This window comes from Lissotriton vulgaris, chromosome 3_1 (assembly GCF_964263255.1).
Source record: "Lissotriton vulgaris chromosome 3_1, aLisVul1.2, whole genome shotgun sequence".
Lineage (NCBI taxonomy): Eukaryota > Metazoa > Chordata > Amphibia > Caudata > Salamandridae > Lissotriton > Lissotriton vulgaris.
This window is the reverse complement of record NC_141689.1, coordinates 101,083,761-101,105,670: the sequence shown is the minus strand read 5'-3', so window position 1 is coordinate 101,105,670 and position 21,910 is coordinate 101,083,761. Positions and strand designations below refer to the sequence as shown.

General features: G+C 44.4%; 1 protein-coding gene across 3 annotated transcripts in view; it reads left to right on the top strand.

The window, feature by feature from the left end:
• The window catches only part of LOC147726026 (C-type lectin domain family 4 member F-like), a 152,856-nt gene that overhangs the window by 77,388 nt on the left and 53,558 nt on the right, over positions 1–21,910 (top strand). For all 3 annotated transcript variants that reach the window (XM_086962858.1, XM_086962857.1, XM_086962856.1), the window contains one exon: positions 9,595–9,702. In XM_086962858.1, coding sequence (XP_086818984.1) covers positions 9,595–9,702 — 108 coding nt within the window. The remainder of the gene's footprint in view (positions 1–9,594; positions 9,703–21,910) is intronic.

Below are 21,910 nucleotides of genomic sequence, written 5' to 3'. Positions count from 1 at the left end.
CGCTCCTGCCCCCTCCCCAAGTAAGATTTTCATACGTGAAAGTACGTTAATGGTTTTGGTCCCTGAGATGCTTCGATGTCACTACCATTCTCAAATAGCATAAGTTCTGGATGTTGGGTGCCATAGTTAAGAGTTCTGAGCAGTGCTTGTAACACTGTCTGAAGCTTATTTCCACCTACTGCAGCTTCACTATTCTCAAAGTAAGTGAGTGTCGTTTGTGGACCTGACTGCATTAGAAAACAATGTGATATGTTACCTTCCTAAACAGCTTGACGGAGGCCCCTGAGGGGCGGTGTGATGGCCATGGACTCGGAGAAGACGCTTGGCTCCGACACCCTCCCCAAGTCTTATAGCACTGGTGTAGCCTGAGATCGCCCCCGACATAGGCGGCCGGCTCCCGGGGTCCGGCGGAACTTTTTGCCTTTTGATGACTCTTCAATTCTGGACCTTGTCCCACAATCCGTTTGACCTGAAGACAAGCTGTAGTGGGGCGCCCCTTTATCGTTTTAGTTGCCATTCCGCCCGCTTTTGCTACACTGTGCCTCTTCCGCCATTCAGCTGTTTACCGCCCGCTCTTGCGACTACAGCGTCTCGCTCACCATGTAGTTGAGATGCGCCCGCTCTTGCGGTGCAGCGATAGGCGGCTGCCACAGGACTCTCAAAATGGCGGCCGGCTCTTCGGTTTTGGGCCTGGTCCACTAAAATGGCCCTGGGACACCTTGGAACTCGGACGCTTGTCTGCTAGGGCTTGGGTCCCATTCTCGAAAAGCGTCCCCTCAGCCGTGAAGATTCTACAAAAGTCTTGGGGGCCTCCGACTCCCGCAGGCTTCTGGTGGGGAGCGGCTGCCATGATTGCTCGTGGAATGGCCACGACGGAGCTACGAGATGGTAGTGGTCTCATGCTGACGCCAGCTTTAGTCTGAAACATCCAGAAACACTGTAGACTACCAATTCGATCAGTTCCGGTAGCGCCCCAACATGACCCGGAAGAGAAGAACTTGCCCTCCCCTCTTTGACTGATGGTTCTTGTTGCCTGTCCCCTCTGTTGTCATTTAACAGAACTTTTTGGACTGCTGAAAGGGGTTGTGTTCTGAACGCTGGTTGGTGGAGACATTTAGACTATATTCTTGACCTACGTTGTCGCGTAATGCGTTTTATGACACGCCGCGTTAGCGCACCCGGAAGTGATCCGAGGCGCGGCGCGCAGCGCGTAACGTAAGCATAACAGGTCATGTGACTTGTTAATAAAACTTTTCATTGGTTCATTTTACTTTTGTTAATTTAATGATGAAAAGCTTGGTCATATGACCTAAAAATTACGCTTTTTATTATTTTCTAACAATATTTTTTTTTCAAACATATGTTATAATATTCCAGGCTAATGTACTTTCCCGGAAAATTTACAACTGTCTTGCAAGTAAAATATATTCCTTTTTCGAGAAAAAGGGCGTTTCTTCCTTCCATGACGGAGCCGTTGAGTAAAAGAGATTCGGCCTGCTGTCTTAGTCGCCGATACGCCTGATTATCAGATTCTTATCGATCACTTTATGTTGCAGACATGAAAAACACAACTGCCCTTGACCATTTATCTTTACTGCGTTCCTACATATTATACCTTTTATCCGTCATGTAATTGGACTGCTTTATTTCACTTGCCTTTTACTGATTCGAAAACAGTCACTAAAAGTAAAAACTTTACAAATGAAAATACTACTACCGTGTTTTGTTTTAAAAACCTTTATTGTGAAAATGTCAGTATACAAATACGGGCCTATAACCACGTGGGCCGGCCACGGAGCAAACTGAAATCGTATATGATGAGGAGACATTTACACTGTAGAAGAACGTAACGAGCGGGCCATTAGGTGACAAGAACAAAGGTGTCTAACAGTTGCGGAATCGGTGGACGTACATTTTGTAATTAAAATACGACAGGGCCACTTACAATAACATTTTCTAGATATACATTTGCGGGCAAAGAGTTACGAGTCCCATTTATACCGGCGCCATTTTGGGCGAGGCCGGGCAGGTCCAAGATATAGTCAAAATGTCTCCACCAACCATCGGCCAGACCAGAACCCCTTTCGGCCCTTTATGCTACAAGATGGTGTCTTCCATTCAGAAAATATTGGTGGCAGCATTTTGAAAGGAAACAGAAACAGCCGTTCTCCTAGTGAGTTTCACATTGTTACATTTAGGAAGAATGTTGAAGAGTAGTATGTGGAAAATCTGAAGCCATTTTTCTACAAACTCTCAATCAGACTTGGATGGAAAAAAAAAACCTGAAGAATGTACAAACTGAAAACCAATTTTTGTCTGTATAGCACCAACAGTAACGCTTGAGTCAGCTTTGTGTCAAGCCGCCATTTTCATTCAATCAATAGCGTCCCCCTGCACACATTCAGGGACCTGGTCGTGTCTTCAGATGAAACGCATTGTAGGAAAAGAAGCAGAAAGGAAAAGGAAAAAAGTTCCGCCGGACCTAGTGAAGCTGCAGCAGGTGCAAATAAGCTTCAGACAGTCTTACAAGCACTGCTCAGAACTCTCAACTGAGGCACTCAACATCCAGGACTTGCCATTCGGATCTTGGCGCCTTGTATTTTTGTTTTGTTTTTGATGGAGGGGAAACAACAAAAAACAGGCATTGAAAAAGGCTCAACAGTGCAGGGCGCCTTGTGCTGGTTCCGACCTATTCACACATCGGTCCACTACTGACATCACCTCATAAACCAACGGGGCACCCCACGCCGACTTTCGGCGCAGCATTGTAGGATGGCCACACCAGTGCGGCAATTTGCTGGACACCACCTCAGTGCCATCCAGATCTCGGCGCGTTCATTCAATCAATAGCGTCCCCCTGCACACATTCAGGGACCTGGTCGTGTCTTCAGATGAAACGCATTGTAGGAAAAGAAGCAGAAAGGAAAAGGCAAAAAGTTCCGCCGGACCTAGTGAAGCTGCAGCAGGTGCAAATAAGCTTCAGACAGTCCTACAAGCACTGCTCAGAAATCTCAACTGAGGCACTCAACATCCAGGACTTGCCATTCGGATCTTGGCGCCTTGTGCTGGTTCCGACCTATTCACACATCAGTCCACTACTGACATCACCTCATAAGCCAACGGGGCACCCCACGCCGACTTTCGGCGCAGCATTGTAGGATGGCCACACCAGTGCAGCCACTTGCTGGACACCACCTCGGTGCCATCCGGATCTCAGCGCGTTCGAGTCACTGTGCCGGAAGAGTGACCGGAACTCAGCTGAACACGCCGTCTTTCGGCGCAGCATTGTAGGATGGCCACACCAGTACGGCAATTTGCTGGACACCACCTCGGCGCCATCCGGATCTCGGCGCGTTCGAGTCACTGTACCGCAACAGTGACCGCAATTCAGCTGGACACGCCGTCTTTCGGCGCAGCATTGTAGGATGGCCACACCAGTGCGGCAATTTGCTGGACACCACCTCGGTGCCATCCGGATCTCGGCGCGTTCGAGTCACTGTACCGCAACAGTGACCGCAATTCAGCTGGACACGCCGTCTTTCGGCGCAGCATTGTAGGATGGCCACACCAGTGCGGCAATTTGCTGGACACCACCTCGGTACCATCCGGATCTCGGCCCGTTGTGCTGCCTTCGGCCTATTCGCACATCGGTCCGCTACTGACGCCGCCTCACGTGCCAACGGATTTTCTACGCTTTTTGTAGCCCTATGTCGCATAACAGGTCATGTGACTTGTTTATAAAACTTTTCATTGGTTCATTTTACTTTTGGTTTCCTAAAGATGGAAGGCTTGGTCATATGACCTAAAAATAATACTTTTCATTGGTTTAGAACATTTTTTTTTCCCAAACGATGAAAGCCCCACCTTGTTTCTGGATCATTCAGACTGAAGCTGGCGTCAGCATGAGAGCACCACCATCTCGTGGCTCCGTCGTGGTCATTCCGCGAGCAATCATGGCAGCCGCTCCCCACCGGAAGCCTGCGGGAGTCGGGGGCCCCCAAGACTTTTATACAATCTTCACGGCTGAGCGGACGCTTTTCGAGAATGGAGCCCAAGCCCTAGCAGGCAAGCGTCCGAGTTCCAAAGTGTCCCAGGGCCATTTCAGTGGACCAGGCCTAAAACCGAGGAGCTGTCCGCCATTTTAAGAGCCATGTGGCAGCCGCCTATCGCTGCACTGCAAGAGTGGGAGCAACTCAACAACATGGTGAGCGAGACGCTGTGGCCGCAAGAGCGAGCGCAACTCAGCTAGATGGCCGCCACCTGGGGAGGCCCGTTCACGCCGGCTCCCCCACGCCCCCCCCCCGAGCCGCCGCACGCCAATTTTCGGAGCAGCATTGTAGGATACCAAAACCAGTGCGGCAGTTTACTGGACATCACCTGGGTGCCTGTCGTACATGTTGTGTCAGCCATGTGACACTGGACACAAACCGCTACTGACGAGGCCTCCCCCCGCACCACCCGGGACGCCCCACGCTGTTTTTCTGTGCTGCATTGTAGGATCCCTAAACCAGTGCGGCACCCAGGCGACATCACCTGGGTGCCGTCCAGAACTCTGCACGTTGTGCTGCCTTGGGACTATTCGCACAACAGACCGCTACTGACGAGGCCTCCCCCCGCCCCACCCGGGACGCCCCACGCCAATTTTCGGAGCAGCATTGTAGGATCCCTAAACCAGTGCGGCACCCAGGCGACATCACCTGGGTGCCGTCCAGAACTCTGCACGTTGTGCTGCCTTGGGACTATTCGCACAAAAGACAGCTTCTAACCATTGTTGCTTTTTGTGTTGAGAAATGTTTAAATGTTTTTAGTTTTTGTTCCGTTTGTTAAAGTTAGTAGTTAATAAAGTTTTATAACCTTACTTTGTTGGAGTGTTATCTATTTTTTTAAAAACGGGTGAATGGGGCCTTGAATCGGGTTATTGTCATGTGTGGGCTTTGGAAGTGTGCTGCTGCAGGATCGGACATTTCAAACTCAAATGCACGTTCTTTTTCTTACCTTTCCGAAGCATGGAGCGCAATAGCAGGCAGAGAAAGGGTGATGCACGTGTTGAACACTACCTGACCTGGCAAGTTGCTGGCAGTGCCCCCCCGCCCGCTCCTGAAAGAGGGCACACACACACCGCCGCCCCGAGTACTTCACAAATCTTTAAAAGACCATGCGCTTGTTCATGAGGCTTAAATGGTTTATCACCTCTTCTAGAACCCCTGCATCGACCCTCTGACGTTTCATGGAAAAATTACCATGTAACACAATACCAAGCCCTGTCAGCTGAAACCCCCAAAGAATCGTGGGGCATATTATCAAGGGGGTTTATCTCCGCTTTTTTGGCTTTAAAAACCATGAAAGCGGAGATAAAATTATTTCCCTATTATCAAGCTGTCGCTAACACCAGTTAGTGACAGCTAAAAGGAGATAGCGACCATCTTGGGCCCCGCTTTGCATGTCAGTGATACTTATCACTAATGACATGCAAAGTGGCGTGCCAAGATGTTAGCGACTGGAAACAGTCCCTAACATCGCTACCTTCTATTACCAACTTTTGGAGATATTCGCGCTAAGCGCGAATATCTCCAAAATCTAACACCTGCCCTGAGCAGTTCTTAGCCATGTTATCCAATGGGAGGTGGATAACATGGCTAAGAGCATTAGGTCGATAATACATGAATATCGCTGACTTTTCTGCGATAATAGCAAGGTTTATCTGCGATAAAAATCGCCGATGTGCGGCGATAATTTTTGTCTCTAAACAAGTTAGAGACAAAAATTATCGCTAGTTGTTCGTAATATGCCCCCGGGTTTTTGCTTGCAGAAATCGGGAGGCGGGAGACTAGCACTGAAATCAGTACTCACACGCCTGAATCAGGAGGATTGGCATGTCTGAATTCTCTACAGCTGGGGCCATAAACTACATCCGCAGGGTTAGGTGATAGCCTGGAACCAGCCTGGCATCTAAAATGGCTGCCGTGCACGACAAAATTGTGGCATTCGAAAAAAGGCAAGATGGCGCAGCCGCTGGAAGAGATGTATCAACATATATCAGCCTCCTCAGCCACCCTCAGGAAACATAGGGGATTAGGATATGTCTCCCGCACCCCCTTATACCTAGTACTTTAATTAACGAAGCACAAAATGGCGAATTCCCGTTTCGCTACCAGTTTGCGGCCCAGTTCGCGGCCCGTGAAGCGCTTCTACCGTGAAAAATCATTTTTTTTTTATTTTCCCCACGGGACCCTTTAATAACCCCAACAACATTCCTAGGGGGTCAAGAGGGGGATACCTTGCCCCCTTTCATTAAATTCCCCCTTAGTTTTTCACCTTTTCTTCTCTCTCGATCCTACCGAGAGACAAGATGGCGGCCGCTCCGGACTGTCACGCAGCAAAAAAAAAAAAAAAGCTCACGCACAGCCGCTGGAAGAGATGTATCAACATATATCAGCCTCCTCTCCCACCCTCAGGAAACATAGGGGATTAGGATACGTCTCCCGCACCCACTTATAACTAGTAATTTAATTTACGAAGCACAAAATGGCGAATTCCCGTTTCGCTACCAGTTCGCGGGCGCGCTTCTACCGTGAAAAATCATTTTTTTTTTATTTTCCCCACGGGACCCTTTAATAACCCCAACAACATTCCTAGGGGGTCAAGAGGGGGATACCTTGCCCCCTTTCATTAAATTCCCCCTTCGTTTTCCACCTCTTCTTCTCTCTCGATCCTACCGAGAGACAAGATGGCGTCCGCTCCGGACTGTTTAGAATGTTGACAGACACCGGAGAGCCAATCAGCTTTCTGCGCGCAAAGTTCCGATAAGCGAAAAGTAAGCGGACCGGATCGCTGCCCAGAGCGCTGTTACAGATATATATCTTGGTTTGAACGTTAATTTCTCAAAAACTACTGGAGCACATATATTGAGACCTAGCAAAGGCACATCGGGCTAACAGTCCCTACAATTTTGCCAAGTTTCGTGCAAATCCATTCAGCCGTTCGAGCTAAAAGTGAGTCCAACCGCCCTATGGAAAAATGAATGGGAAAAACGCGTTTTGGGACCCCCCTTTTTTCTCAGCCCCCCCTTGACGAAACCCCACCAAATTTTCAGGGGCTGCTCAGAAACAAAATGTGCCATTTTCCTGAAAATTTCAGCCGATTCCGTCCACAAACGCCAAAGTTATTAGACATAGAATTTTCAAAAGTCCCATAGGGAAAAAATTCTAACTATATATACCTACTGGCGATAGCCAGTAGGTAATATATATATATATATATATATATATATATATATATATATATATATATATATATATATATATATATATCTATATATATATATATATATATATATATATATATATATATATATATATATATATATATATATATATATATATATATATATATAGATATATATATAGATATATATATATATATATATATATATATATATATATATATATATATATATGTGTGTGTTCTGTATGGGCAACTATATGCTAATGTCTTTTGTATTTACCTCAGAACTGCATCTGCAACAATATCCAAATGCCTTTTGTATTTTTCGTTTACACAATGTCACCTTCTATTTCTATCTAACCTCAATGTATCTTATATAAAGGATGCAATGCAGACTATGTGAAGCACTCTAATACCCTCAGGTCAAGATTGCGCTATATAATACTTAATAAATTAATGAATAAATAACGAGCTCCGGAGACCTCTGAACTCCCTTCATCTGCCCAGCTCACCAGCTGCCTGGACCTGTGTGAGCCTTGCTGGTCTCTGCTGGAGTGCATTCCGAATAGGTGCCCCTCAATTCCTGGACCCTTGGTGAGGCATCAGTTGAGCTCCCACTCCAACAAAAAGAGAGATCCTGAAATGTTGGGCTCTTGGCAACTGCCAATTGCCTTGTTTGTGCCAAGATCTTTCCGCCTGTGCCGACCTCCAAACCGTAGACTCTTCATGCGATAGCAACAACCAGCAGCGACTGGAGGCCAGAGATCTGCTCTTTGGGCTACAACAATGACTGCCCGGAGTGACTGCTAAAAAGAATCTCAAGCAACAACCTCCCGCGATGCTGGATAGGCTATTCATGCTACAGCGGCAAACATCCTCAATGCTCGGCCTAGTTTTTACGCTAAAGCGACGACCATCCGTGACACACTTCTTGCCCCCTGTGGTCCACTCCACCATGAACTGGACTCTTCATTTTAGACTTTTGTAGGTAACTCTTTTGGCAGGACTAATCTGGTCCATGCATCTGGCCCAAGCTTCAGTAATGTGAGCCTGAACTTGTGAGTTTTACCCAGTCTTGCACAACCAAAGGTAGTGCTTTGTGCTTTTGGGTGCTATACTTACTGTAGAATTTTAAAATGTCATATCTTCTGTTCTACTGATTGGATTTTTGTCAGTTTAGTTTCAAGTAATTGATTACAGTTTACTCTATCTTTCTAAATTTGTGTGTGATTTTTCTGCAGTTGTGTTTTCACGCTATTACTGTTTGAAGTGCTGCATATATACTTTACACATTGCCTCTAAGTTAAGCCTGACCGATTTTATGCCAAGCATCAAGACGGTTAAGCACAGGTAAATTTGGTGTTTGCTTATTTTTCACCCTGACAAGAATTGTGGTTGCTGCTTGAGTAGGCTCACAACACCCTCAACCAACAATGCAATTTCCAACACAGGGTTTACAATGTAGGCACAAATTCTACCATTTGTCAGTGAAGTGCTGGACAGTAGTTTCACTATCTCTGAATGACCAACTGCAGTGACCAATAGTGGAGAAAGGGTCCTACCTGAGATATTTTCAAACACACCAAGTAAAGGATCCAACACGTCCCACTCTTCACGCATAGGAACAACAAAATGTTGCTTAACACAAAGAGACAACATATAGTCGATGTGTACTGCAAAAGAAAGTAGGACACATCACTGCTACCTCCATAAACAAGGAAATGAGGGGCATATTATCAAGAACTGCATTACAATTATCGCCAGTTTAGCGGCAGAAAACTGCTGCTAAAGCGGCAATAATGGGCTTGATAGTATGCCGTACAGAATTCCAATAGATGCCCATATTCACAACAGAACATGGACTTTTATTGACATTTTCAAGAGCATATTATCAAGCCTATTATCGCCACTTTAGCAGCAGTTTTCTGCCGCTAAACCGGTGATAATTTTTAATGCCGTTTTTGGTAATATGCCCCCAAGTAAAACAAGTATATAAGAAAAAATAACCTAGACATATAGGCAACACAAAAACAGAGAACGCTTAAAACAACAATCATCCTATTTTGTGGCAAGGGTCCCTAGAGTGGGAATCATTTCTGCTCACAAGAGTGATTGGTATCCTTTGAGTTACACACAAGAGATACAAACTATCACGTTTTAACTGCTCCCAGAACACTCACTGTTAAAGGGCACAGTCCATCACATTCCTCCGCACTTTGGGAAGGAATCACACAGATTTTTTTTCCCTGCACAAAATCTCCAAGCAAATCTTTGCAGTTGCAAACTCTGCTGGCTGTCACAGTCGTTTAAATTGACACAGTCTTTCGTATTCCAAGAAGTTGTATCTGTCATCTATGTTTGTTCTCTTAGATTTTCGGAAGGTGATTTATCTAAATGACATTGAGCATGAAGCCCGGAAGCTGGTCTACTCCATTAACACAGGCAACCCAGTGTCTGCAACTGCCAAGGATCCCTCCGGTGAGCAGAATTTGTTTATTTTCTTGCCATGTATCAATAGGAGAATGCTTGAGCCCCTCTCTGAAGACCATAGGTGTGGGAAAAACACTGCAAAATCAAGTCATCTGGCTTCTATGTGCTAATGCTTGCATACACATGCATGCACACGTTTGCAAGTCTTAGCACATTAACGCCAGACCAATTGGCTTTGACACTGCGTAAGAGTTTTATGCTGCCTTGACATGTTAGAAATGCTAGATTGATGTAGTACATTCATCTGACCATTAACCTTATAATCGAAAATTCATGCTGGCAGTCACTGCAGAAGTACTACATTGTTGGTTGAGGGGGGTCTTCCCTCCAATGATGCTTGTCGTTGTCACGGTGACGTAACCATGAGGTAGATAGTCCAGACAGAGGGGCAGAGCCGAAGAGTTAAGAGCCTGCATCAAGGTCATTAATAAATATCAAACCTATCATGGGTGTTAATTTGACGGGTTGTATGTGATTCTGGAAACAGTAACTCCTGGTGGTGTTAATCACATGGAAAACATCAGAGATGGAATTTGGGAGTTTGACAGTGAGTTATTACAAATGTGTGAACTAGGCCTACTAAAAAGCAACATAAAGAGAACCAGGCAAAGAAAGGAAGGAAATGCGCAGTGCGAAATGTAAGCTGATTGTAAAACAGAGAAACTGCGCAATTGTGATATAAAGCGGAAAAAATGCAGTTACACGCGTTAAGTGAGTCAGCAACAACACAATGTGAAAGAGTTCCCTGAATCAGGAAGTGACACCATATTATCATCATTATGTTGCAGAATGAAACCTGCTGTGGCGTTTGCTTCTGTGGCAGGAGGTGGCCTCCTAGAAATCGAGAAACAATCATACAGATTGTAAAAGCAATGAAATGACCTGAAAATCTCCACTGTATCACATTAAAATGAGATCACAAATTCCACCAGAACTCTCATTGCCAAGATCTCTTGACCCTGACATGAGATAAATGGGCATGCCACACGTAATGTGGTAAGGTGCAGGCAAACAGCGTTTGTGTGAAGGAATATGACGTCCACATTCATAGTGTCTTATAATGATAAATTCCCAGTGTCCTTAATGTAGACTGACAACATTGACTGTGCCATGTTTGTTTATTGCTTATTGATTTAATTTTATGATCTTCACACTCTTGTGACAGGGCCAGCCATGGCCATGACCAATGAAAGGTGAAGAATGAAAGTCAGATTTATGCAGAAGTGGCAGAGCGATGGTGACTCAGGGATCCACAGTACTGTAACACTGAGCTTAGAGTGTAAAATATGAACCTCAGCACCTCTGCATGCACAGTCATGCATATATCTAAAGTAGGGCACCTTACTCTAGAATGCACTGTCGTGGAATGTACATCTCAGTTTGCTAGTGTGCACAGTCATGCCCTCATAGAATGTAGGTCTCAGTACTCTAAAATGCACAGTCATACTCTCATAGATTGTAGGTCTCAGTATTCTAGAATGCACAGTCATGCCCTCATTAAATGTAGGTCTCAAAACTGTAGAATACACAGTCACACTCTCATTGAATGTAGGTCTCAGTACTCTAGAATGCATAGTCATACTCTCATAAAATGCAGCTCCCAGTACTCCAGAATACACAGGTATACGCTCATAGCATGTGACTTTCATTATTCTAGATAGTACAGTCCTACTCTGATAGAATATGTCCTAGTACTCTAGAATGTACAGTCATACTGTCATAGAATGTGGGTCTTAGTACTCTAGAATTCACAGTCATACTCTTATAGAATGTAGGCCACATTACCCTAGAACCTACAGCCATACTGTCCTAGAATATAGTTCACAGTACTCTAGAATGTACAGCCATTCTCTCATAGAATATACTTCTCAGCACTCTAGAATGCAGTCATGCCCTCATAGAACGTAGGTCTCAGTACTGTAGAATGCACATTCATACTCTCATTAAATGTAGGTCTCAGTACTCTAGAATTCGCATTCATATGTTCATAGAATATAGGTTTCAGTACTCTAGAATGCACAGTCATACTCTCATAGAATATAGGTCTCAGAACTCTTGAAGACACAGTCATACTCTCATAGAATGTAGGTCTCAGTAGTCTAGAATGAACAGTAATACACTCATAGACTATACTATCGGTCTCAGTACTCTAGAAGGCACAGTCACACTCTCATAGAAGGTAGGTCTCAGTACTCTAGAATGCATAGCCATAATCTCATAGAATGCAGCTCTTGGTACTTTAGAATACAGTCATATGCTCATAGAATGTAAGTTTCATTATTCTAGATAGAACAGTCAGATAGATAGAATATGTCCTAGTTCTCTAGAATGCACAGTGATACTGTCATAGAATGTGGGTCTTAATACTCTAGAATGCACAGTCATACTCTCTTAGAATATAGGTTTTAGTACCCTAGAACACACAACCATATCCTAATAGAATACAGTACACAGTACTCTAGAATGCACAGCCATACTCTTGTAGAATGTAGTTCTCAGTACTCTAAAATGCACAGCCATACTCTCATAGAATATAGTTCACTGTACTCTAGAATTTACAGCCATACTCTCATATAATATATTTCACAGTACTCTACAATGCACAGCCATACTCTCATAGAGTTTACGTCTCAGTAGTCTAGAACGCACAGTCATACTCTCATGGAATGTAGGTGTCAGTACTCTAGAATGCCCAGTAATACTCTCATGGAATGTAGGTCTCAGTACTCTAGAATGCACAGTCATACTCTCATAGAATATACTTCTTAGTACTCTATAATGTAAGCTATACTCTCATAGAATGCAGGTCACAGTACTCTAGTACTCTAGAATGCACAGCCATACTCTCATAGAATATAGGTCTCATTACTCTAGAATGCACAGTCATACTCTCACAGAATGCAGGTATCAGTACTCTAGAATGGTGCAGAGACAGAATATCGAGTAAAAAATATTGAGTTGCACAAATATCAAATCATTAATATCTTGGGTCAGAAATATCAACAGCTAGAATATCATTGTCAAGAATATTGATTTGAGGTAAGTAATATCGATTTAGAAAATATCAAAGTGTTTAAAATTGTTTGCAAAAATCTAGTGGTTAACAATATTGTTATTTTATTATTGTTATATGAATTGTTTTTATTTTTAATACGTGTTATATTTTTAGTAGTTATTAATAAAAAAAAACCATTTTTTGTTTTTCCTTCCGTAGTAGGTTGCAGGTTTATAGGGGAATAGGGTGGGAAGTAATTGAATTATATTAAATGTATTGATTATTTTTTCTTTATTAATATTTAATTGAGAAGTTATAGCGATACATTTTTTGAATTATTAATGAATTAATAATTGCTTGATAATTAAATTTAAAAAATGGTAATTAATTAAGGTAAGTGTGTAATTAATTTTAGGTGTGTGATGTGTTTATAGGTGTAAAGGGTGGGAAATATTGTATTTAAAATGTATGAATTATTAATTGGTAGTTAATTGCAATTAAATAATTGGTAATTAATTATGGTAGTTGTGTAATTAATTTTAGGGGTGGTGGTGTTTATAGGCTTAAAGGGTAGGAAGTAATATATTTAAAATTCATGATTTAATAATTGGTTGTTAATTAATTTAAATTAATAATTGTTAATTAATTATGGTATTTGTGCAATTATTTGTAGGTGTGGGTTGTGTTTATTGGAGTAAAGGGTGGGAAGTAATTTGTTTTTAAATAATTAGTATATAGTTGTTAATTAATGTTACTTTTTTGATATTTATTTTGTGTAGTTGTTTATTTTTTGTGTGTTGTTTTTACATTTAAAGGGGTAAAGTGTAATACAGTTATGTTTTTATGCTTTTTTCGTATGTAAATATTTTCTAGTTTAAAATAATAATTTTTCATAAATGTATTTATTATTTTATTTTATATAATACTAGCAGCCCGTCCCGACGTTGTCCGGGTATGAATTGCTGCCGGCCAGTAGTATATTGTTTCGTAGGATTTCATTTTGATAGCATTTCATATCTGTGACAGGCCTGTGAAACGCTCCGATTCACAGTGCACTGCTGATGCACTTAAGAGTGCTCGTTCAGTAGTGTGTGAACTCGAGTTTCCCTACTTTATTTTCCTTGCAATATTATATAGCGCGAACTCGACAACATGGCATGAGCACAATTTACATTACAGAAGAACACATTGATTTGTGGTAGGCACGGGGAGACAAAGGGCCCGATGTAGGTAAAAGGGATTTTCCGATTTCAAAATACCGAGGCGGGCCGAATCGGTATTCTGAAATCGGAAAACGAGATGTAGCAAACAAACCGCGAAATAATAGCGAATCGGTCGGCATCGGTAATGTGAATCGGTACGTACCGAATCGGCACGGACCGAATCGGAAAGTACCGAATCGGCTACCACCGAATCGGAAATAGCCGAATCGGCTACCACCGAATCGGAAATAGCCGAGTCGGTAAAATCCGATTCGGCAATTACCGAATCGGAGGTATGAAAACACACCCATGGCCAAAAAGGCCATAGGAATGCATTGAAGAAACCGAATCGGTAAAATCCGAATCGGATTATACCGAATCGGATTTTACCGAATCGGTAATATCCGATTCGGTTAAAGCCGATTCGGTAAAAGCCGATTCAGCCAATGAGGTGGCTCCCCTCCCCCACCCAAACAGGGAGTGGCAACCCTGGCAGGTGCAGCTAATTAAGAACTTTCTGGAGAGCCAGCCTGAGCTGAACACTCACAGTTAGCAGCAGTGGGAGTAGGAGGTAGTGAACTGTTCTGATCAAGATGGCACCAGAGTGAGAGCCAGAAGTCCACCCAGAAGAGGAAGCCTAAGTTCAGCAGCATCGAGCTGCAGGTGTTGGTTGAGGAGGTGGTGAGGGTGCACCAGCAGCTATTCGGAAAGCTGTCCCTCAATGTGCCAGACAGCACCAAGAGGAGGCTCTGGAGCGAAATCGCCCAAAAGGTCAATGCTGTGGGTGTCACCCCCAGGTCCCTGGATGAGCTGAGGAAGCGCTTCTATGACATCCGCAGCCTGACCAAACGGAAGATGGCAGAGATCCAGAGGCAGGCTGGAGGCACTGGTGGAGGCAGGAACCCAGCGCCACCCCTCACCGAGCTGGAGGAACTGGTCTCCAGCACCATTGAGAGGGAGAGCGTGACCGGAATTGGGACCCTGGACAGCTCAGCCAGAGCTACAGCTACAGGTAAGAAGCATGCGCATCATGACACACCCTACCAGACACCTCCCCATTAGACACAATGCACAGCCAAACCCCAGCACAGTACTGTAACCAACATACAAGAGACAAGCATCATGGTACATGTAGTCAGCAGAAGTTAGCAAAATATGGCAGTGCAGAATCACAAGACAGGAAACAGTGGAACACATTCTAAGGAGATGCAAGGACATGTGGAATGCTTTAATTGTACTGACTGTAATACATCGGCACTCAATTTACAAATGCTTCTTTGTACCTAGGGGCACCATCAGGCGGACAACCACTGACAACAGAGGCAGCAGCACCATCTACCACTGCACTCGCAGGGCCGAGCACGAGTCAGGCTGCCGAGGAGGAGGAGGAGGAAAACACCATAGGGCTGGGTATTGAGGGAGACCTGGCAATTGACTTTGATGCACTTCACTCCCCACAAATGCCGAGCACACCCTCCTTGCAGTTCTCCCCAGACAAGGGACCTCCTTCCAACTACACCAGCTCCTGCCACGATCATGGCTGTGGCTCCAGTACACCCTGTCCTGGGAGCAGGGGCTCAGGCCCCGGCCAGCACCACACCCCCACCAGTGGCACCCCAGCCCACTCAGCAGGCCGGCAGCAGCAGTACCCGGCGCCGTGCCATTCCCACCACTGCAGCACCAGCACCGGAGGGCAGTGTCTTCCTGGGCCTCGAAGGTAATATGGTGAAGATCCAAAGGCAGCAGGCGAAATCCATCATGGCCTGCCAACGCCAGCTCCTGCAGCACAACCTGCAGATGGGGGAAATGGTGAAAGGATTTCAGGCCTTTGTGGATTCCAACAAGGAGGTAGCAGCAGGTTTAGGCAGGCTAACCACTGCCATTACCCAGTTATGTGGCAGACTGGAGGAGCATGAGCTGGTGCGCAGGCGGGATGCCCGGGTGCAGAACCGCTCCATAAGCCGCCTTACTGCTGCAACGGCACAACTCTGTCAGCGCGGTGCCAACATGGAGTCTAGTCTCACCCAAAATACCGCAGAGATAACAAGGGGAATGGCCCGCATCACGACAGCAATGGAGGCCATGATTATCTCTAACACTGCCGCAAATCCTGCTCTGGACCTGGGGGATGCTGGGGACAGCAGCAGCCGCAGCAGCCCGGCCAGGGCTGTGTCAGAGCCACGCAGGAGCACCAGGCGCTCCGCAGATGCGCTGGTCATTCTGAAGGGGCTGAGGGACACCCCAGTGGGGCTGCCAAGCGCTCAAAGAAATAGCCTTGCAAGGGCGGGTGAGGCAACCTGGACCTTAGACTTTTGTTTTCTTTGCTATTACACCTTTTTTTTGTTGCACATCAGTGCAGTAACTGTGTTGCAACAGTATTAAAAATTGCTTTTTCACCACAACCATTTACCTGTCTGTGCATCTGTACTCACTCAGAAATAGTTTTCTGTAATCTCCTCACGTCTGTATCTGCCATCACTTGGCGTACACACCCCAGCTGGCTGTGTCAGTGGCACAGCTTCGTCGTCGTCATGGTCCTCGTAGTCAGACAACTCCACCTCAGTGCCCTTCTTCACCGCAAGGTTGTGTAACATTGCACATACAGCTATGATCTTGCAGCAGGTGATGGGGGTATACTGCCTTGCACCTCCACTCTTGTGCAGGCATCTGAATCTACTTTTCCAGATGCCAAAGGTCCGTTCGACGACATTCCTTGTGCGTATGTGGGCCCGGTTATACCTCCTTTGGCTGGGTGTGGAGGGGTTGAGGTAGGGGGTGAGTATGAATGAGCGGAGGGCATATGCACTGTCGCCTGGAAGAGAAAGGGGTAACATTACACACATGCATACATGTATTCCACCTAGCTACTTTGTGTTATGGGGGTCTGATGATGTGTCTCACCTAGGAGGTATCCTTCCCCAAATTCGCCAGCCATCAGCCGTGCATAGATGCCGCTCTGTTGGAAAATATAGGAGTCGTGGGTACTCCCTGGAAATTTTGCTACCAGGTTTGTGATGGTGCACTTCGCATTGCAGATCACCTGCACGTTGATGGTGTGTGTAGACTTCCGATTGCGGTATATGTATTCTGTGTCCGCTGGTGGGCAAATCGGAATGTGCGTGCCATCTATGCAGCCAATGATTTGGGGAAATTGTGCCATCTGGTAGAAGTCAGCTTTAGTTTGTAGCAGTTCTGCGTGGGTTGCAGGGAAAGAGATGTATTGGTCCATCCTGTGTATCATGGCGTCAAGGAATGTGTGGAAGAACCTTGACAGGCTGCTCTGGGTCACCCCTCCTGCCGCTGCAACTCCACTTTGATAGCTGCCAGACGCAAGCAGGTGTAGGCTGCATAGCACCTGGACGTGTGCTGGGATGGCGTGTGCCCTTGGGGTGTGGTGGTCCAACAATGGTTTGAGGTCCCTGATGAGCTCAAGTATGGTGTCAGAGTCCAGCCTGTATCTCTGTAGGATCTCTGCCTCTGTGAGCATGAACAGGGTTATCCTCTGTCTGTAGACCTGTTCATTTCTTTGCCATTCCCTCTGTCCTTCCTGCTGTAGCCGTAGCCACCTCGCAATGACATAAAAAGCTGCCATCATGCAAGTTGCAATGCATTTTGGGGCTGTTTTTATCGGTTGGAGTTGGTTACCACCTGATTGTAATCCATGGTAAATACCGAGTGAATTCTACCGAATTTGAGCCGATTTCGGTGTTTCTGTGCCTCCCTACATCTCCCCATCTGTCGGAATCGGGGAATTTCCCGATCGGTGATTCATGCGAATCGGTAGGTTCTCCGATTCGGCTCATGTCCGATTCGGTGTATCTACCGATTCGGTACATGGACCGAATCGGCTTTATTCCGATTCGGTGTGTCTACCGATTCGGTACATGGACCGATTCGGATAATTTCCGATTCGGTGTCAGTACCGAATCGGTACATGGACCGATTCGGATAATTTCCGAATCGGTGTCACTACCGATTCGGTACATGGACCGAATCGGTTATTTTCCGATTCGGTGTGTCTACCGATTCGGTACATTGACCGAATCGGTGTTTGCATCCGATTCGGTGTGTTACCGATTCGTTACATATCCGATTTTCGGTATGTACGTATCGGATTCTTTTCCATTCGGTACTCATTCCGATTCGGTTTTCACTCCGATTTTGACTTTTTTTTGTTCCCTACATCTCGATGGCTGTATACCGATCGGTAAGGGCCCAAAATCGGTATTTTCGTCCGTTACCGATCGGTAACGGCCTACCTACATCTGGCCCAAAGTGATTTGCCTGGAATCACAGAATGTTGACCTGATGCCGAGATTCTAACGTAGCTCCCCATCTCTAAAGTTCGCAATTCTAGAACTTGTGGTGGGAGGTGTGTCTAAAAGTGTATGTCGGTGCTGGGCATCAATGAGAGAGACCTGTGCATGTTTCCAATTGGTGTATGTTGCTGGAGATGTGGGCCGCCGTGCCACCAATGTACTTACGGGGGAGGGTAAACACCCATTATTCCGCAAATTTCTTTCCGCATACCATCACTCTGCATACTTTCATTACGAAAGTACCATGACTCCGCAATGCCATTATAACGCATGGCATTACATTTTATATGCTTTTACCACGCATCCATTCACAACGAAATTTGTTGTAAATGCATGAATGGTAAAAGCATGTTTTTTAAAAATGTTTGGATAAGGCAAGTATGGGAATAGGGGTATATGTTTTGGGGTACTGAGGTATATGTTTTGGGGTGTTTGGGTATTTTAATGGTTCAGATATAGTTTTGGGTTATAGGGTACAGGGGTATTTTTAGGGTTCAGGGCTAGGTTTGGGTTTTGGGGTATAGGGGTATTTTTAGGGTTCAGGGGTAGGTTGGGTTTTGGGGTACAGGGGTATTTTAAGGGTTCAGGGCTAGGTTTGGGTTTTGGGGTACAGGGGTATTTTTAGGGTTCAGGGCTAGGTTTGGGTTTTGGGATACAGTGGTATTTTAGGGTTCTGGGCTAGGTTTGGGTTTTGGGGTACAGGGGTACTTTTAGGGTTCAGGGGTAGGTTTGGGTTTTGGGGTACAGGGGTATTTTAAGGGTTATGGGCTAGGTTTGGGTTTTGGGGTACAGGAGTATTTTAGGGTTCAGGGGTAGGTTTGGGTCTTGGGGTACCGGGGTATTTTTAGGGTTCAGGGGTATGTTTGGGTTTTGAGGTACAGGGGTATTTATAGGGTTCAGGGCTAGGTTTTGGTTTTGGGGTACAGGGGTATTTTTAGGGTTTAGGGATAGGTTTGGGTTTTGGGGTACAGGGTATATTTATAGGGTTAAGATGGGTTAGTGTTTAAGGGTGTTGGGGTATTTTATAGAGTAAGGGTGGGTTATGATTATGGGGTGCAGGGGTATTTAAAGTAGGGGTGGGCGGAATTGGCACAAACTTGGTACAATAAATCCGCAATATTTCGTTTCGGCAGATTTCCAATTATTAAAACAGAAACCTCATATATTCAAGGTAAAATAAGTATTTCTACATGCTAAAATGCATATAGTCATTTCAAAAAAGTGAAATTAGCTTCCAGCAAGCAGTGAGAGAGGTGATGATTTTGAGATCAAGCCCCTGCAAACCATTATGGGACGAAATTAGCAGTGGGAAGTGAATATTATAGTATCCAAATAATTCTACAAAGAACTGGTGTTCACCTCGTTCTCCCCAGTTGTCCCCAAGAGGCAAATGCAATAGCATTTAAAATATTATACATCAAGCTGCAGTTCACCTCATGGTCCCTAGATGTCCCTGATGATGCAAATGCAATAGCATTTAAAATATTATATATCAAGCTGCAGTTCACCTCGCCGTCCCTAGATGTCCCTGATGAGGCAAATGCAATAGCATTGAAAATATTATACATCAAGCTGCAGTTCACCTCGTCGTCCCAAGATGTCCCTGATGAGTAAAATTCAAAAACATTGAAACCCCTTCATGAATGCTTAAATTTATGCTAAGCTTATACCATTATGCTTTGCAGGGCCTTTTAGTTGTATTTTTGCCCATAACTGTGCTTGGGGTGGTTCTAAGAGAATTGGACCTCAACTGAATTACTATTTAAAGGGAGCAGGAATGTATAGAACCTGGTAAGAAAAAACAACACTTGTGACGGAATGCCCCCAGAGATTGTCACGCCCCCAGCACACACCCACAGCACAATGCAGACACGCCCATAAGGGACAACTTTGCTGGCACGGTTCTTATACATTTTAAATGTATATGGTGGTCGTCTGCATAGCCTATGTTCTTCTGCTGCAACTGCCCTTTCCAACGCTGTATTGGGTGTTGTGATTGGTGCTGTGGTTCCCGAGTTTACCTGGCCAAAAGGTGCAAGTTCTCTCTTTATAATAATAGTATAGATTTGAGGGTTTATGGTATATGAAATTAATATTATAATATGTGTTCTTTTTATATGTTTAATATATTTTATTTTTTATATAGTTTTTTAGTTTTTAATATTTTGATTTATTTTTAAATGTAATAGTGTGAGTAATAATTGTTTCCCCTCTGCTATCCAGCACTTTCCCTACAGTTGTTCTCACTGGACTGGGAATAGTAAATTTTACCCCCCGCTATCCAACACTTTCCCTACTGATGCACTCACTGGAGTTGGAATAGTAATTTTTACCTTTCCGCTATCCAACACCTTCCCTAATGTTGCACGCTTTGGAGTGGGAATAGTAATTTTTAACCTTCTGCTATCCAACAGTTTCCCTACCGTCGCACTCACTGGAGTGGAAATAACATTTTTTACTCCTCCGCTATCCAACACTTATCCTACTGTTGCATTCAGTGGAATGGGAATAGTCATTTTTACCCCTACGCTGTCCAACACTTTCCCTATTGTTGCTCTATTTGGAGTGAGAATAGTTATTTTTGCCCCTCTGCTATCCAACACTTTCCCTACTTTTGCACTCATTGGAGTTGGAATAGTAATTGTTAACTGTCCGCTGTACAACACTTTCCCTACTTTAGTACTCATTGGAGCTGGAATAGTATTTTTTAACTGTCGTCTATCCAACACTTTCCCTACTGTTGCACTCTCTGGAGTGGGAATAGTATTTTTTACCCCGATGTTATCCAACATTTTCTCTAATGTTGCACTCACTGGAGTTGGAATACAACATATTACCTCTCTGTTATCCAGCACTTATCCTACTGTTGCATTCAGTGGAGTGGGAATAGTAATATTTACCACTCTGCTATCGGATCCTTTCCCTACTGTTGCTTCCACTGAAATGGGAATAGTAAATTTTCCCCTCCGCTACTCAATACTTTCCCTACTGTTGCACTCAGTGGAGTTAGAATAGTACAATTTATTTCTCCGCTATAAATCACTCACCCTACTTTTGCACTTGCAGTGGGAATAGTTAATGTTACCCCTTTACTATCCAACACTTTCCCTACTGTTGCCCTGATTGTATTGTGAAATGTAAGTTTACATATTTCTAATAGTTTAATGTTTTATGTAGTTTTTTTTATATTTTAAATCATTAATATATTTGTATTTTTTATATTATTTTAAACTTTTAACATACATTAAAAACATGATAGTTTATTAATGATTTTAAAGTCAGTGAACCCTCTAGAATAAACAGCCATACTCCCATAGAATGCAGGTCACTTCCCCTAGAAAGCACATTCATGCTCATTGATATAGGTCACATTTCTCTAGAACACACAGTCATACTCTCATAGAATATAGGTCTCAGTACTCTAGAATGCACAGCCTTACTCTCATAGAATATAGTTTACAGTACTCGAAAATGCACAGCCAAGGATCCCATAAAATATAGTTCCCAGTACTCTAGAACGCATTGTCATGCTCTCATAGAGTGCAGATCACAGTACCCTAGAATACACATTCATACTCTCATAGAATATAGGTGTCAGTACTGTAGAGGGTACAGTCATACTCTCATAGCATGTAGGCCTCAGTACCCTAGAATGCGCAGCCATACTATCATAAAATCTA